This window comes from Pipistrellus hanaki (assembly GCF_964339955.1).
Source record: "Pipistrellus hanaki genome assembly, chromosome: 2".
NCBI lineage: Eukaryota > Metazoa > Chordata > Mammalia > Chiroptera > Vespertilionidae > Pipistrellus > Pipistrellus hanaki.
In genome coordinates, this window is record NC_140504.1 from 61,486,923 (window position 1) to 61,510,098 (window position 23,176).

Consider the following 23,176-nt stretch of genomic DNA (forward strand, 5'->3'; position numbering starts at 1 on the left):
GTTCGATTCCGGTCAGGGGCATGTACCTTGGTTGCGGGCACATCCCCAGTAGGGGGTGTGCAAGAGGCAGCTGATCGATGACTCTCTCATCGATGTTTCTAACTCTGTGTCTCTCTCCCTTCCTCTCTGTACAAAATCAATAAAATATATTTTTAAAAAATTCACTTCAGGAATTCAAATAATACATGTTAGTCTTATATCTTTTTTAAGGCCCAAAAATGTCAAAAGTCTCAAAAAGTATTATGTCGAAGAATGCATTTTTAACTAAAATCTATGACAGAATACTTTTTAGAATCAATACTTTTTAGAGATGGTTCATGGATTATTCCCACGTTATGCATATAAGTTTGACTGGCCTTTCAACTGTGTCCCAGAGACTTCCAGAGCTATTATGTTTCTTGAATTAAGAAATTCTTAATGCCAACCTAGTACCTGGTTCTAATCAGGCTTTTGTATTCCTGAATTAATTCATTCAGCATTTATTCAAAATGCACTGAGCACCTGTGTGCCAGCAGGAGGAAGGAGGACATTCCCTGCATGACTGTGCATGCAGACTGAGCAAAAGTATTATAGGAACAAGGCAGACTGGCCAGTACTGTGAAAGAACTAGAGATAAAGTGAGATGGGGGTTCAGAGATGGAAGAGGTTAGTTTCAGCTTTGGGGGGAGGTGAAATGAAAAGCATCTGAAATAAGAATGAGATGACGAATGTGATTTGGACATAACGATTAGTCTACATTGCAGAAATCTAGAACTTTCTTCCAAAGGAATAATTTTTCTTAGGGAAATAAGTTGTAGACAGATAGTAAAATGTCATAGAAATGACTTTCACCCTTTCAGGGCACTTGTGAAAGTGAGAATAACTGTTCAGATACTGTCAATTCTTGATTGTCCTCTGCCCTCATTATGGAAAAATCTCTGCTCTTCTCCTCAAAACACTCTTCTCTCTCCTGACCAAAAGCAGTAAACAAAAGAGGAGGAATAACCATGTTATTCCTTCTCTCTGTCCCTAACTTTTCCTTCAGTCCAATGCTACTCATTTGATAAATATTTATCATGCCCCTATTATATTCCTGATACTCTGATAGATATATTGGAACATGTGTGATAACAAACACGGTGATCCTTTTTCTGAAAAAGCTTTTACTGAATGGAGATAGTCTGTTAAGCAATAGAATAAAAACTCTTAATCCTATATAATAAAAGCATAATATGCAAATTGACTGAACAGTGGAAGAACCAGTTGGTGGGAGGGGAGGGCCAGTGAGCAGGCAGGCATCAGGCCAGCCAAGGGAGGGAATGGCCATTGGGGGTGGGGGTGGGGGCTGGCACCGTTCCCTGATTGGCTCGTTCGGTGGCCATTCGGATGTCCTAAGCCGTAGTTAAACTTATAGACCAGTGTATCCCAAAGTGTGGTACGCGTACCCCCAGGGGCACGGGAAGAGTTTGGTGGGAGTACGCATTGCACTGCAGTTTGGTGGGGATATGCACTGCCCCATGCTTAGCTGTGCCTAATTCTACGTTCTCATGAGTATGAGGGATACTCAGCGTTACGAAAATTATAGAAGGGATACACATATGTCAAAAGTTTGGGAAACACTGATAGACGGAAAGGTAACACTGAAGGTAACACAGAGATAACTGCTGGAAACAGTTCCATACAACCCCTGGTGCTGGGGAAACGAGGAACTGAGTTTGGGGTTACGAGGATTTAGACTTTTGGAGGAAGACATCTGCAGAATTGGGACCCAGATCTTTGAGGGCAGAACACCATCCCGTTGCTGCTCGTACCACTGAGGGATCAATTGGGTCTGCGAGTGTGTCAACGAGTTAGGGACTAGCACCAGCTGCCCTTACCTGAGATGAAGCGCTGTGACATGGCAACACTGTCCAAATAAGAAGGAACAAGTCCCTTCTCTCCTCTCCTGCCTTCCAACCCCCTCTAGTGGTACATTCTGGTACAGCTACCAGCTGGCAAAGACCATGTGGTATTACAGCCTGCCAGCCACAAAATCACACAGTATAGAAGGGTGGGACTGAAGCTCAGAGGCCACAGCTGGATGGGCCAAAAGTATTTGTCTCTGAATATATTGGTGGGCGCATGTACACACACACACACACACACACACACACACACACACACACACACACTCCTAAAACTTTGGTACACACTATTTGGCCAAATATTTTTTTCTCATTACCATAGCAATACATATTTATTTATTTCCTTTAAATAGAGCATACAAATAAGCTCATAGAAGAAAAAAGATTCATCCTACTGCTGGAACGATAATCATTGTTAACATTTTCACCTAAATTCTTCCAGATCTTTTTCTCAATGTTCAGATATGTATTTTTTCATTATCCAAACAGTTTTCTAAACTGCTTTAAAAAATGTTTTACTATATCACCAAAAATTGCTTATATCGATACATATTTACTTGATACAACAATATGTTCAAAACTGATCTTAGAATGTATCTTATGAGTCTCCTCCAGGGGAGTAGGTAGGGGGCCTCAATGGGAGGGCCCTGTGTCTACCATATACTCCTACCCACTGCAATTCTGCTTTTACTTGTTTTTTCATGGATTTGATTTCTATGTAAGATTTTGTAAGGGAAAAGGATATTAGAAAACAACGGATTCACTGTGTGACTATATCATTTTCCATTTTCATGATGATAACAACAAAGGATCCCTTTGTATGTAAAATTGTGTCTAAAGTTAGTAACAGGGTACAAGATACTTTCACTCTTTGTCTATTTGACAGTAGCTCAAAATTATTTTATCATATATTTTTTGAATTACTGATGAGATAGACAAAGTTTTGTACATTTAATAGTCAATTGTATCTGTAGCAATCTTTCTTTGCAGACCAGAACATTTTAAAGGGTGGCCCTAAAACCTTACTTTCTCTTTAATGTGTATAGCCAATGCTTCTTCCACATCTCCAGTTCAAAAAAGCTCTGATTTCAAATATTCACTGCTCACCAGGAACCCCATCTCCCTGCTCTCCACTCTTGGTACTGATCACAAATCCTCCTTCACTGACAACACAGAAACTCTCTCACCTACCCCTGCATATCCACATCTAATGCTATCTTTATTTTTCTTCCTGGCTCAGAGAAGAAAGGCTTTTCAAAATGTAAGTCAGCCCCTCTACCTAAGCAATGGATCCCCTCCCTGCTTGACTCCTTTGGGACCCGAATGGTGCCTGGCCAACAGCTGGTGCTCAAAGAGTTAGTTGAAGAAATAATGGGTCTTGCTCCATCTATTCCTCCGGGGTGGAGGGTGTGTCCCTCAGCCCAGCCTGCACCCTCTGCAATCTGGGACCCCTAGATGGGGTCTAAATGAGCAGTCGGACATCCCTCACACAATCCAGGACTGCTGGCTCCCAACTGCTCGCCTGCCTTCCTTCCTGATTGCCCCTAACCACTTCTTCCTGCCAGCCTTATCACCCCTAACCACTCCCATGCCAGCCTGATGGATGTCTAACTGCCCCCCTGCCATCCTGTTTGCCCCCAACTTCACTCCTCTGCTGGCCTGGTCACCATTAACTTCCCTCCCCAGCAGGTTTCATTGCCTCCAACTGCCCTCTCTTGCAGGCCTGGTGCCTCCCAACTGCCCTCCCCTGCTGGTCTTCTTGTGGTGGCCATCTTGTGTCCACATGGGGACAGCCATCTTTGACCCCATGGGGCAGCTATTGTGTGTTGGAATGATGGTCAATCTGAATATTACTTTTATTAAATAGGATAGAGGCCTGGTGCATGGGTGGAGGCCGGCTGGATTGCCATGAAGGGTGTCCCAGATTAGGGTAGGGGTTCACTTGGGGTGTGGGGTGGCCTGGGAGAGGGGCCTGTGATGGTTTTCAGGCCGGGCATGCCCCCTGGTAACCCAAGTGGAGGCCCTGGTATCTGGAATTTATTTACCTGCTACAATTGAAACTTTGTAGCCTGGAGTGCAGCCAAGCCTTCTGCTAGCTCCTTGGTGGCAGCCATTTCTGCTTGGATTTGTTTATCTTCTATAATTGAAACTTTGTAGCTTTGAGCAAGGGCAGGCGGAAAGCCTGACTTCCTCTGTTGTCAGGTAAACCCACACCTCCCTCCTGCTCTCTGTGGCTGTAGCCATCTTGGTTGGGTTTATTTGCATACTCACTCTGATTGGCTGGTGAGTGTGGCTGGTGGGAATGGCTTGTGGTGTAGCAGAGTGGTGGTTAATTTGCATATTACTCTTTTATTAGGATTAGAGGTCTAAATAAATAATACTGTCCATCTTCCATGCCATTGTTTGAATTCAGGTCCTCATGATGTCTTGCCTCAACTTTTGTAATAGACTCCCTCACATCAAGCCCCATCTTCTTTAAATCTGTTCTCCAGCATGCTCTTCCTCTGATGCAAGGTGATTGAAATTGTCCTGCATAAGACTCAGTGACCCCTTTATCACCTACAGCCAGGGTTCCCCAACCCCGACCACCATCACAAAGTCCTTTAAAAAACACAGGTTAGAATCCTACTGAGACCTAATGAATTCAAACTCCCAAAGTGGGAGCTGAATTTTAAAAGCTATCCAAGTAATTCTGATCAGCCAGGTTTGGGAGACACCAGTCTTCAGGGTAAAATCCAAACTCTGCCCATGATCTGACACCCCATTCCCAACTTCAACCCTCAGCACACATCATGCTCCAGCAGCAACGATAAGAGTCTTCCAACCTATGTTGATGAATCCCTATCTGCCAGGAATGTCCTTCTTCCCTTATCTGCATGGAAAAACCATATTCGTCCTTCAAACACAAAAAAAGAAACAGGAATATTCAATGGGGATATGACAGTATCTTCAATAATTGTGTTGGGAAACTTAACAGCCACATGCAAAAGAATGAAATTAAACTATGATATACTGTAAACAAAAATTAACTCAAAATAGACTCAAAGACTTGAATGTAATACCTGAAACCATAAACTCTTAGAAGAAAATATAGGCAGTAAGTTCCTTGACATTGGTCTACATCAAATTAAATGCTTCTACAAAGCAAAGGAAATCATCAACAAAATGAAAAGGCTACCTAACTGGGAGAAAATATTTACAAATAATATATGTGATAAGGAATTCATATCCCAAAATGCACAGAGAACTCATACAACTCAAAAAAATAATAATACAATTTAGAAATGGGTAGAGGATCTGAAGAGACATTTTTCCAAAGAAGACGTACAGATAGCTAACAAATACATGACAAGATGCTGAACATCACTATTCGCCAGGGAAATGCAAATCAAAACCACAATGAGATATCATGTCCTGCCTGTTAGAATGGCTGTTATCAAATAGACTTGAAATAAATGTTGGCAAGCATGTGGAGAAAAGGTAACTCTTGTGCACTGTTGGTGGGAATGTAAATTTGTACTGCCATTATGAAAAACAGTGTGGAGGTTCCTCAAAAACTTAAAAATAGAACCACCATTTGTTCTAGCAATTCTACTTTTGGATATTTATCCAATGAACATGAAAACACATATTTATCCAATGTACCCCCATGTACACTGCCAGAATATGGAAGCAACCTAAGTGTCAGTCAGTGGATGAATAAAGATGAAGGGGTGAAATACACAGTGGGATACTTTTTGGCCAGAAAAAAGAATGAAATCTTGCCCGTTTATTACATGGCTGGACCCTGAAGGCATGCTAAGTGAAATAGTGAGACAAACATCTTACCATGTCCTTTATATGTGAAATTTAAACAACAAAAGCCAAGCTCCTAGATAACAGTGAAGACATTAGTGGTTGCCAGAGGGGGTGGGAGAAATGAATGAAGGGGTCAAAAGGTACAAGCTACCAGTTGTAAAATAAGACCTGGATGTAATATACAGCATGGAGACTATAAATAATACTGTATTGCAAATTTCAAAGTTACTGAGAGCAGATCTTAAAAGTCCTCATCACAAAAAAATAAATTTTGCTCTAACTGGTTTGGCTCAGGGGATAGAGCATCGGCCTGCAGACTCAAGAGTCTCCAGTTTGATTCCAGGCAAGGGCATGTACCTTGGTTGTGGGCACATCCGCAGTGGGAGGTGTGCAAAAGCAGCTGATAGGTGTTTCTCTCTCGTAGATGTTTCTAACTCTATCCCTCTCCCTTCCTCTCTGTAAAAAAATCAGTAAAATATATTTTTTAAAAATAAATTTTGTAATTATATATAGTGATAGAAGTGGACTTATTGTGATCATTTTGTAGTATATACAATACTAAATCTTTGTGTTATACATCTGAAACTAATATAATTTTATATGTCAATTGTCTTCCATATAGAAAAACAGAAAGAACTTTAGTCTAACAAGTAAAAAATCAAAATAGTAGATAATGGTGACATTTTTAGAATCATGAAGGTAATAGATCAGGTAGTGTGAAGCACTAGATTTAGAGACTCGGGAAGAGTCAAAGCCAATTTAAGATGTTCTCTTTCATACATGAAACTCAGCTTGTAAACAATTTTTTTAAGTTAGATGAATTCATATCTTTTACTACCTCTGAAGTAAGGAAGAAAATGATTTTTCTTTTCTTTTCACAGTGCTGTGACCTATTTTGGAATCCATCTGTTGAGATGTTTTATAGCAACTAAATCAGGAAATCTTAAGACTAATTAACGGCACCTAACTTTGCTGAAGACTCCACAGTTTTTATGGCAATTGGAGTTATACACAAGCATTTCTACATTGTTTTAAAGGTTGCATATCTGTCATTTGCAGAGTACCCGTTCAACTTTAAAACCTACATCTTCTCAAAGCAGGAATGAATTTGTGCCTGGGGGAAGAGGGCTTATAAGTGATTGAATTAGGCAGTTCATTAGAACAGATAATAGCAGTTTTTCCTATTTTAATAAACTCACAAACAAGAGCAACATATAGAAGCCCATAATATGAAAACCTATTTACTACCGTGTAGAGAAAGATTCGCCATGTTATTAGTTGGGCTTTGTCTTTTAAAGAATGTCTATTATGTATATACTAGGGGCCCAGTGCAGTGCACCTTGAAAGGAACTGAGGGCCATGAAGCTCCAGTAGGCACAGAGGCAAGTCCCCTGCCCAGCCCCTGTCACTGTGGCCCCAGTCTCCTGTCTGCTGGCAGCCCAGTTCCTGCTACCACCACTCCCATGCACTGATGACACTGGCCCCGCTCACACCCACTGACAATGTGGAGCGATTGGGGCCAGCACCAGCAGCAGGTGCAAATGCCAGGCAGGACCACAGCGTGTGGGAGAAAAAAATATTCAATAACCACCAGAGGCTCACCCCGATGACAGCAACCAGCACCCCGCCTTGGTTGGTGCCCCCCGCTCACCTGCTCCACCATCCCACCATAGCCAAGGCCCACCCTGTTCCACGCACACCCTCTGGTGGCCAGCGCACATCATAGTGACCAGTTGTTCTGCAGTTTGGTCTATTTACATATTAGGGTTCATATATATATAAAATATTAAAATAGAGTAGGTAAAAAGGGAGTTCTTTTCTGATAAGGTAGGGTAAAGATAAATGCTCCTATGTAGGCCTATAATTTATCTTTTTCTGAGTCCTAATTTGAATATTTTTAAAAAAAAACAACTATTGATGAAATTTCAGTGGGTCCATGGTAGAAACAATTAATAAACTGAGACTGGGATCAATCACCTACAGGTGAACATGGGATTCAGAATCAGAAGACTAGAGTTGAAGTTTTAGTTCTTTTATTTTTTACATGTTGCAACTTGCACTAATACTTCATTTCTCTGAGCTTCATTTGTAACTTGAACCTCACAAGCTATGAAGGTTAAAGCGGTATTTATTATATGGGAAAAGGACGACTGCATATTCTGCATGTTTGTGAAAGGAAACCAACCCAAGAATACAGCAAAATGTACAGGTCTATTTATCACAGATAATATCTTTTCATGGAGGAAGTTACACTAGTGAAAAGACAAAAAAACAAAACAAAACAACAAAAAAAAACAGACATTTAACTGAGAAAACTGATTTGCACAGGGTGAGAACAAAGTCAATAGGACTATTTAGAAATGGTATATTTAAGATTCAGAATGGAAAGAAAAAGTTACTTTATCTTTGAAGTAAAGTTAATGGAAAAAAATTTTTTAAGATATTACTCACCTATTCATGTAAGTGGCTTAGCTTTTCAAAGTGAGGCTGAACATTAAAAGGTTATAGTAATAGCATGGGATAAAAAATTAAGGCTGTAAAACAAATTTGTGGCTTTTTTAGGAAATTCAATTTGGAATATTTTCAGTTGTATAGTTGATAGGATAGGTCTGTCCTAACCAGCAGAGTTTTATTAAAAAGGGCAGGGAGAGCAGGGCTTGTTACATAGGCATTTGCAATGTAAATTTTGTATCTTTAGGAAGTGATCCCAGGGAACAGGGGTGATGGAGAAGTGAAACAGAAGGAAGGAAAGCTAATCAAGGATGGATTGAGTAAGATACCACATAAGCACCAGTGCTTGATCTTGACTTTCTGAGGAGCCTTATGAAATACTAGAGGCCTGATGTATGAAGATTCATGCAATGGGCCTTCCTTCCCCTGGCTGCCAGCACCATCTTCACTCTGGCTGGAACACCTTTTCGCTCTGGCCCGGAGATGCCTTTCCACCTTGCCATGCTGCCCAGAGGGGCAGGGCAGAATGCCTGCATCGTTGCCATGGTGATGACTAAGCATCAGGCCCTGCCCCTGGCCACTCAGCGCCTGTGTATGCAAATTAACCCACCATCTTGTTGGGTTAATTTGCATACTGATTGACTGGTGGGCACAGTAAAGGTATGATCAATTTGCATGTTACTCTTTTATTAGTGTAGATGCCTCTGAATTGCCCTTAAAGGGGAAGGGTGACCCATACCTCTTCCGAATTGTCCACCAAGGGCCAAGCAGTTTCTGCAGCTTGTCAGAAGCCAAGAGGCAAGAAGTGAGAGGTTCCTGGAGTAGGAGACAAGCTACAGTTGTCTGGTCCTACTCCAAGTTGTTCATTATGGCAGCAGCTAAAGAAGGTCAAGAGGATTTGAAGATACAGGGGAAGTCTCACCACACTTCTCTTATAAACAACTTGATTTTATAATGCCACCAGAAGTTGTTAAATTGGTATTCACTATGACACTACAGTAGTTTCTAACCTAATTTACTAGGTAAGTTATGGTTTTATTTTATAGTTTACTTTTAAAAATTTTAAACATTTGAATTTAAATTGCTTGGAAAATTAACTGATATAGAATACTACATTCCTTATAAATAATCATTTTGTAGACTTGAACCTTACATCATATGAAGCTTCTTTCTATTTTTTCTCAGAATTGTAAGGGGCTCAAGAAAAGGAGATGAAGAAACTTACTCCAAGGAACATTAATAATATGGAAAAGAGGGCTAGGTTCATAGTCCATTCTGGCCTTTATTGTTTTACCTTCTTAGATAACTCACTGATTCAAGTTTTTACAATGAGGGATAATCTTCAGTCTCCTTCAAATTAAAAGTGCATGATTCTTGAACAATAATGCTACTTCAGATGAAGAAACCTAAGCCCAAAGGAACTGACTAGCTCAGTGGTCATGAGCAAATAAAAGCAGAAGCAAGACTTGACCATAAGTCTTAGAATCTTAGAAGCTGATGGCTATTTCTAGACTTGTCATGAATAAGCTCTTGCTATTGTCCATGTTTTAAGGTGGTTAGTAGCTACTACCACTTGGTAGGAAGCTAGGAGAAATAGAAACTGAAAAGTCACTCAAGATTGATTAAGAACTGTTCATTAAATCAGGGTGTTCAAATTTTAGGAAGCTAAATCAGTATGTAACAAGCCCTGCTCTCCTTCTCTTTTTAATAAAACTGCATTTTGGGATACTTGCATCAAAATTACCTGGGCTCCTTATTAAAATTGCAAACTTGTGTGGCTTTATTTTGTGGCTGTGATTCTCTCTTCAGAAAGGACTAGGAATCAGTGCTTTTAAACCACCCACTAGGTGATTCTCAAACAGCCTAAAGTTTGAAAACCATCCTATTTAATAAAAGAGTAATATGCAAATTGACCATCACTCCAACACAAGATGGCTATCCCATGTGGACAAAGATGGCCACCATAAGATGGCTAGCAGAGGACAGCAGTTGAGAGGGACCAGGCCTCCAAGGGAGGGCAGTTGGGAGCAATCTGGCCAGCAGGGGAGGGCAGTTGGAGGGAACCTGGCCTGCAAGAGAGAACAGTTGGGGGTGACCAAGCTGGCAGAGGAGGGAAGTTGGGGCAACTTCCTGCAGATAAGAGCAGTTGGGGGGGACACAGGCCTGCAGGGGAGGGCAGTTAGGGGCAACCAGACTGGCAAGAGGGGTAATTAGGGGTAACCAGGCCAACAGAGGCAACCAGTTCAGGGCAGGGGAGAGGGGGAGTTAGGGGAAATCAGGCCAGCACCCAGAGGCAGTGAGGGATGACCAGGCAGGCAGGCAAGTGATTGATTAGGAGCCAGCAGTCTAAAATTGTTAAAAGGATGTCTGACTGGATCTCCAGGATTGGGCATAAACCAGCAGTTGGACATCCCCTGAGGGGTCCCAGATTGGAGAGGGTGCAGGTTGGGCTGAGGAGATCCGCCCCCCCCTTCCCCATGCATGAATTTCATGTACTTAACTTCTAGTAAACTTATAATTTGGGACTGATGCTGTCATCTGACATTAGCATGTTGCTTGTTCAATTATTCCAAGAGGTAAATCTTAATGTATTTTCAAATAATGGTGTGAAGTTTGAGGTAAGTTTTCAAATGTTCTAGCTTACTAGAAAGGTTAATAAGCTTCTTTTTGTTAAGTAGGTTGTAGCTTTAAGTTTTATGTTATATAGACTTATAAAAAAGTGAAACAGTGTTTTCATATATATACTGCATTTTTTTCCTTATCCATCCTATCATTTTCTTCTATTTCCTTTCCCTTCTTTATCTGACCTTGCTCATTCCCTTTGTGCTTCTGTACATTTCCCTTTATCTACTAGAGGCCCAGTGCATGAAATTTGTGCATGGCAGATGTGTCCCTCAGCCCAGCCTGCACCTTCTCCAATCTGGGATCCCTCTCACAATCCAGGACTGCTGGCTCCCAACTGCTCACCTGCCTGCCTTCCTTAGTTGAATTAGGGGTTAGTTGAATTTCACTAACCCCCTGCTGGGTTGTTTGTAGGCAGCCATCTTGTGAGGGTTAATTTACATATTACCTCTAATATATAGAATATTTAGCCACATATCTGGGTCTATTTTGTGTCTTCTAATTCTATTTTTTCATTTACCTTTCTCACCTACTTCCACTTTGTTTTATTCTGTTATATTTCATGTATAACCCTAGGTCACATTCCAGTATATCCTTTCCAGAATCAGACACACATACCCTATAAATAAAACAAACAAACAAAAAAATCCCACAAACTTGGAAAATTCCAAAAGCATTTGAATATCCTCTTCTATGAGATAAGGTGAACAAATAAAGTGAAATAATGTCTGCGCCTGTCCCTGGTTCCTTTAATGATCAACTTTAATGTATCAACAAGACAGACTACCCTAGGAGCTACAAACCTTGATGTTCAGAAGTGGACTTACCTATAATGAAGCCAGTAAGGCCAAAGTGGCCGTTTCCGTGCTTCCTTGCTACTCCCCACCTCCTCCCCATTTTTTTTTAATAAGTCTTGGAGAAGGTTTTTGCAAATCTGAGTAATCGGATCTTTATTCCCAGTTAAGTTATAAAATTACTACTTTTCAGGGACCCCACCAGATTCAGTCAGGATATCTGCTTTTCAAGGGCAGGATTTAGATTTTTCATTTTAACACCTGGCAAATTGGACCACTGAATAATCAACCATCTGCCAATAAATGACACAAGGCTACTATAAATGTTTATTGAACTGAAATGAACTGCTATCAAGGTTGCAGTAAATCTCGAGTCCAAGTGGTGCTTTCAGATCTTTCCGGACCTCAGAAGTTCCACTTAAAACAGCAGAACACTGGACAAGTTTGCTAATCACTTAACAGTCTCACAGAGGACTATCTAAACTCCCATTAAAGCAAAAATATCAACAATGTCATCTGTCTCCTTAATGCTTCCTGATGTATTATGTTTAGTTATTTGCATCATTGTCCATGAATCCCTTTCATTTTCATTGCTTCCTGTAAGGTTTTCATGATTTTGTTTCTCCTTAGTTTGTATGACAGGATTTGAAGCTCTGCTACTCAAGAGTTGCTTGCTGTTAGCATAGAGATTAGTTTTATGAACTGCTCGGTGTGAGAGTCTCCATTTACTGATATTGTAGAACTCTGAGTCCCTTGAAGGGGCTGCTGAATTTCCTTTAAAAGCATTGGCTGCAATTTTCTCTGTGGTTTTCTCTGTCTCAGTAAAAACTTATTCTGTGATCTTCTTAGTCTCAAATGATGCTTTGAAGTTTTGCTATCTGGGCCACGAAGAAGGCAGTTGCAAATCGATGTTTTTATGTACTCTAGTTTCTTGGGCAAACTTTAAAGGACAGAAAGAAAGGGAAAATCTGAGGTTGTTAAATGGCAAAAAACATTTCAAAAACTTTTGTCTCCTTTTCACCAACTTCCAACAGAAAATACACAATTTACCTAAGTCCCATTCTTGTGTACAACCCCAGAATCATGATGAAAAATAAGGAAATATGAGCTTCAACTCAAATCTGTTTTCAGAGCACGACTTCCCTCATTCAGGCTGTAGACAAATGTGTCCCCCTTATATTCCCAAAGTAAAGTAGCTCCTACAACTGCCTGGCAAGGTAGCTTAGTGGTGAGATACCTCCATACTTAGTGTCAGAGTTTTTTCCTGATAATTGCTAATCTGTTCATAATGTAATTAATTGAAGTGGTACTGGGGAAAGGATGTATCTCAAATAGGAAAAAGTCTGTGAGGGTGCATTCTTCCACTTCTGTATAAACAACTTCCTGGAAGTTGTAGCAGGAACTGAATAAGAAAAAAGGAATAAAAGTGAAGAAGTTTATATAAAGAATGAGAAGACAGGGCTTCTAGCACACAAGACTGACAGCTTTGAGCTTCCCAATTTATGATTCATATGTATCATCTTCAAGTTTGGAAAATCAGAACTCAAATAGCTGATTGACTTAGGTATTTTGCTTCTGAACAGGGTGCACTGCCACAGGTGCACTGGTACCTTGCTAACTGCCTCACCAGTTGTTTAGTCAGATTTCAAAAAGATTAGCATGCATCTGTACTTCCTGCCCAACCATCCTCCCCTCTTCCTTTTTAAACATATAGAACTTTGTGGAAGGCCATTATAATGTTATTAATAACTGATCTCTGTCTCCAAACTGTTTTTTTTTTGTTTTTGTTTTTGTTTTTGTCTTAATATGAGCAGAGATTTTTAAGTAGTGAAAGGCTAGACAAATTGCCTAGTGGAAATAGAAATACAGCCCAGCCGGAGTGATTCAGTGGTTGAGCATTGACCCATGAACCAGGAGGTCAGAGTTCAATTCCTGGCCAGGGAACATGCCTGAGTTGTGGGCTCAATCCCCAGTAGGGGGTGTGAAGGAGGTAGCCAATCAATTATTCTCTCTCATCACTGATATTTCTGTCTCTCTCCTTCTCCTCTCTGAAATCAATAAAATTATATGTTTTTAAAATGGAAATAGAAAGGATGAAAACAAAGGATCTAAATTGACCTGTACATCTCCAACACCCTGAGCAAAACCCTTAATTTCCTCTCCTATTCAATGGGGATAATACTGCCTACCCTACAATTACTGTGGACACGAAGTACATTTAAAATATTCTACATCATAAACAGCAAAACAGCACTATATATTTCTGAAATGCAAAGTAATGGTTTAACCAAATAGACACTAGTTTGTTAGCCTTTTCATGAACTTTTAATGATTATCATTTCTGCTTCATTTACCCCTGACATTAAACCCAATATTGAGCAAGACAATTCTCTCCATCTCCGGCTGCTCCTACCCTGAGATCCCTTTTAGATGGACAGGCTTTGAGGGATCCCAATGTGAAAACCTTTCCAGAAATTCATTCCTGAGGAATACTTAATTTCTCCCATATCCTTTCATCAAAACTTGTTACAAAACTCTTACTATATCCAATTTTTACTAAAATGGGAACATTTTTTCAATATTAAAAAAATGAACAAATTTTACACAAAATGGGAACCAGTATAAAGTTCTGAATAGATATATGTCTAACTCAGATAAGAGATTATAGTGAATGCACAGAATGTTGCTTGAAGGACACACTAAAACCTGGTCAGAAGGACTGCCTCAGTGAAGGGGGAATAAGATCTTTATTGCCATTTGTGGCTGACATTGTTATGTGAGCATCTATTGGTTTTTTGTTTTGTTTTGTTTTGTTTTGTTTTGTTTTGTTTTCAATAAAAATAAAGCCCTCAAGTGTCTAATTTCATGTATTATTTCAAGCAGTACTTACTGGCTCACAATCAAAGATGACTATCCTTAGGCAGTTCTATGCAAAGAAAGCAGTACCTGGAGAGTCTAGCTCCTGGGAAGGAACATTACCTGACCCTGACCTCGGAGTATGGTGTGTGCCCTTGTAGAAGGCAGGCACCTTCTTCATCTGCTCTCACTCACTCATCCTGCTGCTCTGAAGCTGTGGGCAGGCGGGCCATCATTGCTACTAAAGCTAGCATCTGTGAGGATTAAGTTTGTATTACATACAGTTGTATCCCCAGACATTCCTAATGCTTCTGAATGAATGGATAGAATGGTGAAGAGTGTAAATAAATAAATCCAATTAACAAGTTAAGCGCCCAGTCACTGGTGACAAAACACAAAACAGGCTGGGTGCTAAATGTGTTAACCAAGTTTACTCCTCACAGTGATACAACTGTGCCCAACAAAAGCAGCAAATAAAATTGCAGATGGAGCAGATTCTACTTTTAGGCCCCCTTACCCATTTAAAAGAAAGCTGACTTGTATATACTATTTCCGAAATAACAACAAAAAAGGAACATATGGTAATTTTTTAATATACCTACCTATAACCTTGAGCTTCCACATGTTTAAGGCGGTTACTTTTAAGAAGCTTATTACCCATAAAGGAAGCCTGAGCCTTGAGCTTCTTGCTACTGCACCACAGAATCGCCATTTGGATTTCTTCAGAAAGTTGTATGAAAGTTTCAGCCTTTTGGAATTTTTGCACAAAAGCTGTGGCACTTGGAATTTCTATCTCTTTCTGAGGAGAATGTTTCGTTGCCTTTAGTTGGGACTGAGGACATTTAAATTCAACACTGGTCTTCTGAAATATAGAAAGGTGATTTGTTACTGAACTGTAAATATGTAACAATAGAGAAAAGTTGACTCAGACTATCAAAATTTGAAAATCCCACTTTTAAAAAATATTTTTATTCATTTCAGACAGGAAGGGAGAGGGAGAGAGAAATACCAATGATGAGAGAGAATCATTCATTGGCTGCCTCCTGCATGTCCGACACTGGGAATTGAGCTGCAACTGGGCATGTGCCCTGAACGGGAATCAAAACTCCTAGTTCATAGGTTGATGCTCAACCAACTGAGCCATGCTGGGTAGGCTGAAAATCGTTCTTTTTTAAAAAAAAAAAAAAAAAAAAAAGAAAAGAAAAAAGAAAAACCCTTTTTAGTTCACTGTACTTTCCTTTTGTCCTAAAAAACTTCATTTTTTATTCACTGCTTCTAACACAAAATTTGTCCCCCTCTGTGCTACAATAGATCCCATCTACAGCTGAATTCAATTGCACACATAAAACAATATAAATATCTAACACATCTCTTTCACCTACACATAAGAATAAAACTCCACATCATTAGCCGAAGCCGGTTTGGCTCAGTGATAGAGCGCCAGTCTGCGGACTGAAAGGTCCCAGGATCGATTCCGGTTAAGGGCATGTACATTGGTTGGGGGCACAACCCCGGTAGGGTGTATGCAGTAGGTAGCTGGTCAATGTTTCTCTCTCATCGACATTTCTAGCTTTCTATCCTTCTCCCTTCCTCTCTGTGGAAAATCAAAATATATTAAAAAAAAAAAAAAAAAAAAAAAAAAAAAAAAACACAAAAAAACTCCACATGGTTAAATATTGGTCAAAGCCTATCTGGTGGGAGAAAAGAATCACTGAAAAGCCTCTTTCCTCGCCTGGACTCCCACAACTTGTTCTTCACTTCCTTCTATACCCCAAGTCACCTTCCTCAATGATGGGCTATAAATGTTACTAAAGACACATGAAGTCAGGGGTGATTGCTCAACATGTTAAAATGCCTAATTAAGTACCGTTTTCAATTTCAATTTAACCATCTCTTGATGTTGCACCTTTGTCTCTTCAATCCACCTTTCTGTATTAAGTCGTTTGAATTTTACCAACTTTACTACTTATGAAATTATGTCACATATTATGTCTGCTTCCATCCTTCAATCAAAGCGTACCTTCTTCCAAATTTCTTATCCTCAAGAATATAAAAACCAGTAGAAAATATAAAAGTATAAACCTGCCAATGCTTTGTGGTGGTGACTGGTTAAAGAAGTCAAATGAAAGCAAACGAAGCATATTAGTGCTAATTGCTAAAAAATGTGGCAGTGAGTCATGAATGAGAGGGATTCTGACCAGCCCACTTCAAATCCTAGGAATAGGTGGATGGACTATAGAAGTTTCAGGGTCACAGAGAGCCACAGTTCTTAAAACAGGGTTGAAAAAACCATTTTGGAGACTGGTATAAATGGTAAAGAACAGATTATGAAACCAAACTGCCTGCACTCAAATCCCAGCTCTTGCCCCATATTTGCCAAGTACTCTAAGCAAGTTTCTTGATCTCTACGCACTTTGATTTTCTCACCTGAAATATGGAAACTAATGATGACACCTATCTCACAGGACCTGTGTTAGGATTATAGGAGTTAAAGTACTTATGACAGCGCGGCGCGGAGGGGCCACTAGGCGGGCGGGGTGGTGGCCAGGCGGCGCCCCTACGTGGAGCCAACGGCAGCCCAGCCGCCCGGAGCGAGGCCGCGGGGCTGAGTGGACAACGATGTGGGCGCCGCCCGCCGGGGCCGGGGCCGGGGCCGGGGCGGACACTGCCATCAGGGCCTGCAGGTACTGTCTGTGGACTGTGCTGGCGGTGCTGGTGGCAGCACTGTGGCTGTTGACTGCTGGAGTATCAGCCTTGGAGGTAATCACCCCAAAAGAAATCTACGTGGTCTATGGGACACAAGGGGTGCTGTCGTGCAAGTTCAAGTCTAATGTCATCACCGGCTCGGCGACCACAGTCTCCTGGAGCTTCCGGCCAGGGGAAATCCACACCACCGTGTCCTTTTTCTACTTCGTGGACGGGCAAGTGTTCCTCGGGGATTTCCCGCTGTTCAAGAACAGGGTCACCTGGGCTGGAGACCTCCACAAGAAAGATGCATCCATCAAAATACAAAATATGCAGTATGACCATAACGGCACCTACATCTGTGATGTCAAAAACCCTCCCGACGTGGTCTCTGAACCGGGATACATTCTCCTCTATGTTGTAAACGAAACGGAGCCCACGCCGCCACTGCCTCCTCAGCCCCGGCCTCCCCCGTCCAGGCCTCAACCGCCCCGGCCTCCGCAGCCCGGGCCTCCGCAGCCCGGGCCTCAGCCCCGGACTCCGCGGCCCAGGCCTCCGCAGCAAGCCGGGACTCCACTTTGGCTGGTGCTGGGTATAGTGTCCGCTGTGATTCTGGGTCTCATCTTCCTCGTCCTCTTCATCATCCTGGTTCTAGGAAAGAAACCCTGGTAGCCGAATAACACCGGGGCCCAGTCATATATGCACAGTGAGACCACTCCGGCGGACATCACAGTGACAAGATGAACAAGTCAGACTCTGTGGCGTGCGCGGACATCCGGAAAAATTAAGAGAAGACCCAGACCATATCCTAAGCGAGAAACAAATTCAAACGTGCTCTGTGCAGCAGTGTAGCCCACAGCATGTGTGACCGGGACACAGGCAGGAACGGAGCGAAGATGTAAGGGATATGTATACATCTTTGATTTAACCTTCGGATGGGAGAAGCAATGGTGCATGATGAAAAGATATGGTTCTACATATATGTAAATTGTCTCGCTGTTGTAAAAAAAACATCTAGGGTCATTTACAGTTGGGGAAATTCAGCAACATTCCTGTCACCATCATTTGGATATGGTGTTCCTTAATGGTGATGTAGCGATCTCTTAGTATCCCAACAGACTTGGCCTTTCTGTCTAAGCACTTATTGTAGTTGGAGAATGAAGATACTGTGCGGGAGAAATACCCAGGGTGGCCTGTCCCACACTGTCTGTTCTGACTGTTGGGTTGAAGTTTTTAGCAAACACCCTTTAGGGTAGCAATGTCACTTGGAAACAATTTGACAAATTTTTGTGCATGCTTTTTTTACTCTCTAAAGCAAGGGTGGGGAACCTTTTTCCTGTCAAGTGCTTACTTGGGTATTTATAGTATCATTCTACAGCCAGGCAAAATTATCAACTTAAAAATCAGTCTGCTGTATTTGGTCAAACATTTAATTAACTCACCCTGACGCCTTTTGCAAGCCTTATACAGCCCTTGGGTCAAAGGTTTGACACCATGCTCTAGGCAAAGGGCATTTTAGCTTCCTAAGTTGTCACAGGGACTTTGAGGTTACACCCTTTCCTGTCAGCTTGTTCATCAGAGCAAGGTCAGCAGGGATAGCTGCCGGGCCAGTCTTCCTTGGTCTCTCAGACCAGAGCCCTGTACATGGAACTGAAATAGGAGCCACAGCCTGGGGAGGAGCTGGCTGCCTGGGGAGGAGAGCACAGGTGTGTTACTTTCTTTGCTGCTGGAAAGGAGAAGCTGCAGGGGAGGAGTTCACTTCCTTCCAGGGGGGCAGGAATGGGATACATGGAACCTCCATTCCCACACTTAACTCATCCCAGAAGACTGTTTGAAACCGGAATCATCTTTTCCCATCAGAAATCATGCAAACTGAATAGTCCACTCCAGACCCCCAAATGATCCCTGTTTTAAGCGTTCTTATATACAGTACATGTCTGGTGCACTGTTTAATTTAAACAAACACTTTTGAACAAATATATATATATATATATATATATATATATATATATATATATATATACACACACACACATACATTTTGGACAATGCCTGACAAAGAGTAAATGCAATGTAAGTATGTATTAGCCATTATTATCATTATTGTTCCTCCCTCTGGAACTCATGAATTGGACATAATGTAAATGCAAGTTGGAAGCTTTGTAAATATTCAAGAAAGTATTCTGACATTAGAAATGACAGAATTCTTAAATGGAATGTAAGAGAAATAACCCATGAAGCAAACCAGAAAAAAACAATTTTGAGAAGACAAAGGGTAACAGAAGTCAAGTAGTTACCAGATAAAAGAGGGTGACATGGACATACATATTATTAGGTCCAGAACAAAAAGAATTTACAGACACTAAGGAGTCATGTAGAATTTAAACCTGGACAGGAAGAAATGGAAGTATCGTGATGAGGAGGAGGATGATGACACTGAAAGTGCTAATCACATCTAATACCAATTAAGTATCTACTATACTCCTGACTCTATGTTGGAACTGAACTTACATTAAATGGCACAACCCCATGAGGTACATACTATTAGGAAGTAGAGATATGAACAAGTCAAGAAACTTATATAAGGTCAAGCAGCTAGTACAAACTAAAGGACTCAAACCGTGTATTTCTCTATGACTGCAAGGCCCATTCTCTTAAGCTACAGTATAATCCACACCTACGATGGATCCTAGGGTCACTTTATAGTTTTAGCAAAACATTCAATACAATGTTTCTGAAGGCACTTTATTAACTGAATTAACTCGATGCACTAAAATCCCTTGGAGTGCCTCCATTCAGAAGCAGACTGAGAACTAACATGGTACTAAGCTTAGAGCTAGGGATAAAATACAGAAGTAAGATTCAATCTATGTCCTTGGTAAGTGGCATCTACTGTATACATTAGCAGAAATCAAGCTATATTAAAATAATACAAACTTGAATAGCTCTGTGGTTCAACTGTTTGCAGAAAGTCCTCACATCAAATTCTGATGACTCTGCTGTGGAGATGGAAAGATCAAATACAAAAACTTAGGCATACCATTTTCAAATCAACAAATTCTTAAGTGCATGATGATATTTCTTGCCAAATTATTAAAAAAAAAATAAGTAGAGGAAACAAGCAAAGAACTATGAGACAATAGGAACAAACAACTTTAAATGTTCAAACTTAGAAAACACATATATTAATTACCATACCTCTTTGAAGACAATCAATGTGTGTTAAAAATAAAAGGTATGGGATTACTTCTATGCAACCCATGAATATATTGTAACTTCAACTTTTTTTTTAAGTATGTGCTATATCAAAGCATATTACCTTTGAAGATATTCTTATTCTTTACTGGCTCTCCAAGATCCACATTATTCTGTACATTGATCTTCATTTGATTAGCTTTTTTGGAACTCCTATGTGAAGTTTCTTCACTCCACCTCAGTGATCGTTCTTTTGTTGAGAACAGTTTATTTAGCAATTTAGCTGCAAAAGCTGTAGGCATTTTTTTCTTAAAGAACTCTAAATAAGGCTGTCCTAAAAATTCAACAATATCAGAAGGAAAGGTAAATCTTTGAAGTAAAGCAATGGGTGAATCCTTGAGACTTCCTGAAGCAATCCAAACAATGGCTCATATAAAGAAATCAGAAAGTCCTCACATCAAATGGCTCATATGGCTCTCTTAAGCTACAGTATAATCCACACCTTTTAAAACATCTTTATAGAGAACACTAGAGAAAGAAATAGATCATGAATGAACCAGTAACTACAATTTGCAGATTATATAATCACCACAATTCAAAGCTGAAAATAAATGCCTATCAACTTACCACTAAAGATAAAAAAAAAAAACCTTATCACACATATTTGCAAATAGTCAGATTAATCTAGCCTTAATAGAAAAACCCCAAGTACAAAATGTTACTTAAGCCTTAGCAAGTTTGGCTCAGTAGTTTGAGAGTTGACCTGCAGACTGAAGGATATCAGGTTCGATTCCAGTTAGGGCACATGCCCAGGTTGCAGGCTTGATCCCCAGTAGGGAGGGAGCAGGGGGGCAGCCAATCCAAGATTCTCTCTCATCATTGATGTTTCTCTCTATTCCTCTCTGAAATCAATAAAAATATATTTTATTTTATTTATTATTATTTTTTTAATCAATCTTTATTGTTCATATTATTACAAAGGTTCCTCATTTCTTCCCCCCTCCACCAGGTTCCCACCCCACCCTCCGCCCCCTCCCCATCCCCCACTGTCCTCATCCATAGGTGCAGTTTATGTTCAGTCTCTTCCTCCCTCCCTTTCCCCGATAGTAAATCCCTTTTCAGATAGTAAATCAGTTACTTAGCATTTTCTCATATCAATAATACCTCCACATGCCCAATTATACATTTCACACACAAGACATTTCCAAATAGGTCAACCAACCTCATCCAGGCCTCACCCAAGGCACTCACAGATCAACACCCCAGCCCTGTACTAACTCAACACATCCAAATCTAAGCCTTCATCACTTGATTCAGAAGACCCTCAAGTTCCCACAAAAGTTTCCAGCCATGTCTGAGAGGTAGCTGTGGGGCAGGGGCAGGCGAGGAGTGAGCTGTACCGGGCCTGGCTGCTCTGGGCCTGGCCTTTGTTGCTCTGGTTCGTTCCACAACCAGCTGCTTCGGGTCTGGTCACTGCCGCTCCCGACCTAGTTGCTCTGGACTTGGCTGCTGCTGCTCCGGGCCTGGCCGCACCCGACCCGGCTGCTCTGGACCTGGCTGCTCCAGACCCGGCTGCTCTGAGCCTGGCTGCTCCGGACCCAGCCGCTCTGGGCCTGGTCGCTCCCAGCCTGGCAGCTGCTGCTCCGGGCCTGGCCGCTCCCAGCCTGGCAGCTGCTGCTCCAGGCCTGGCCACACCAGACCCGGCTGCTCCGGGCCTGGCTGTTCCCAGCCTGGCAACCGTTGCTTCAGGCCTGGCCGCACCAGACCCGGCTGCTCCGAGCCTGGCCGCTCCCAGCCTGGCAACCGCTGCTTCGGGCCTGGCTGCACCAGACCCGGCTGCTCCGGGCCTGGCCGCTCCCAGCCTGGCAGCTGCTGCTCCGGGCCTGGCCGCACAAGACCCGACTGCTCCAGGCCTGGCAGCTCCCAGCCTGGCAGCTGCTGCTCCGGGCCTGGCCTCTCCTAGCCTGGCAGCCGCTGCTCCGGGCCTGGCCTCTCCTAGCCTGGCAGCTGCTGCTCCGGGCCTGGCCGCTCCCAGCCTGGCAGCCGCTGCTCCAGGCCTGGCCGCTCCCAGCCTGGCAGCCACTGCTCCGGGCCTGGCCACACCAGACCAGGCTGCTCTGGGCCTGGCTGCCCCCGGCCCGGCCGCTCCGAGTCTGGCCGCTCCCAGCCTGGATGCTCCAGGCTTGGCTACTGCTGTTCTGGGCCTGGCTGCTCCCAACCCGGCTGCTCTGGGCCCGGCTTCTCCGGGCCCAGCCACTCTGGGTCTGGGTGTTCCTGGACTGGCCACCCTGGGCTTGGCTGCCTCCGCCTCAGGCCTGGCTGCCACTGCCCCAGGTCTGGCTGCTCCAGTGCTGGCTGTTGTTGCTCTGGTTCTGGCTGCTGCTGCTCTGGGGCCTGGCCATTGCTGCTCCAGGCCCGGTTGCCACTGCCTTGTGCCTGGGCACTCTAGGCCTGGCCGCCGCTGTTCCAACATTCTGTCCTTTTTTTTTTTTTTTTTTTTTTAAACGCATATATGTTGCAATGTTGGCTGGTGAGTTGAGTTCTGACTTAGTCTTTGATTTTTCAAGATCTTCTTTGTATTCTTTCTTAAGTAATTTTACCATCTTTTGCTCTCACTTGATTTCTTCACATTGAGAACTTCTTTGGTTTCTTCCTCCTTGTCCTGGGAGCTCAGCAGGTTGGCCTGTGGCACCCCTTTGTTCTCCGCGGGCTCCCGCGCTGTTCCAGCATGTTGCCAGGGTTGGCGCCGCCCAGGAAGCAGCCCAAGGCCTTGGCTCCGTTGCCCGCGCTCAGAGGTCAAAGGATCAGGGGCACACCCCCACTGGGGGCCCCGTCGCCCGGCTCCCTGCCGGCGCCTGGCTGGCCGGTGTCTGGCAGGGGCTCCTGCTCCCT

General features: G+C 42.4%; 1 protein-coding gene across 1 annotated transcript; it reads right to left on the reverse strand.

Moving 5' to 3' along the window:
* Positions 1–11,756: 11,756 nt before the first annotated feature.
* Positions 11,757–20,586, reverse strand: LOC311615120 (nucleolus and neural progenitor protein-like; the record flags this gene model as incomplete). The annotated part of the gene is given in 5 exon segments (XM_084870343.1): positions 11,757–12,262; positions 12,265–12,488; positions 15,007–15,266; positions 20,027–20,088; positions 20,409–20,586. Coding segments are annotated over 5 exon segments (960 nt in total). The 3' UTR covers positions 11,757–12,026.
* Positions 20,587–23,176: the final 2,590 nt, after the last annotated feature.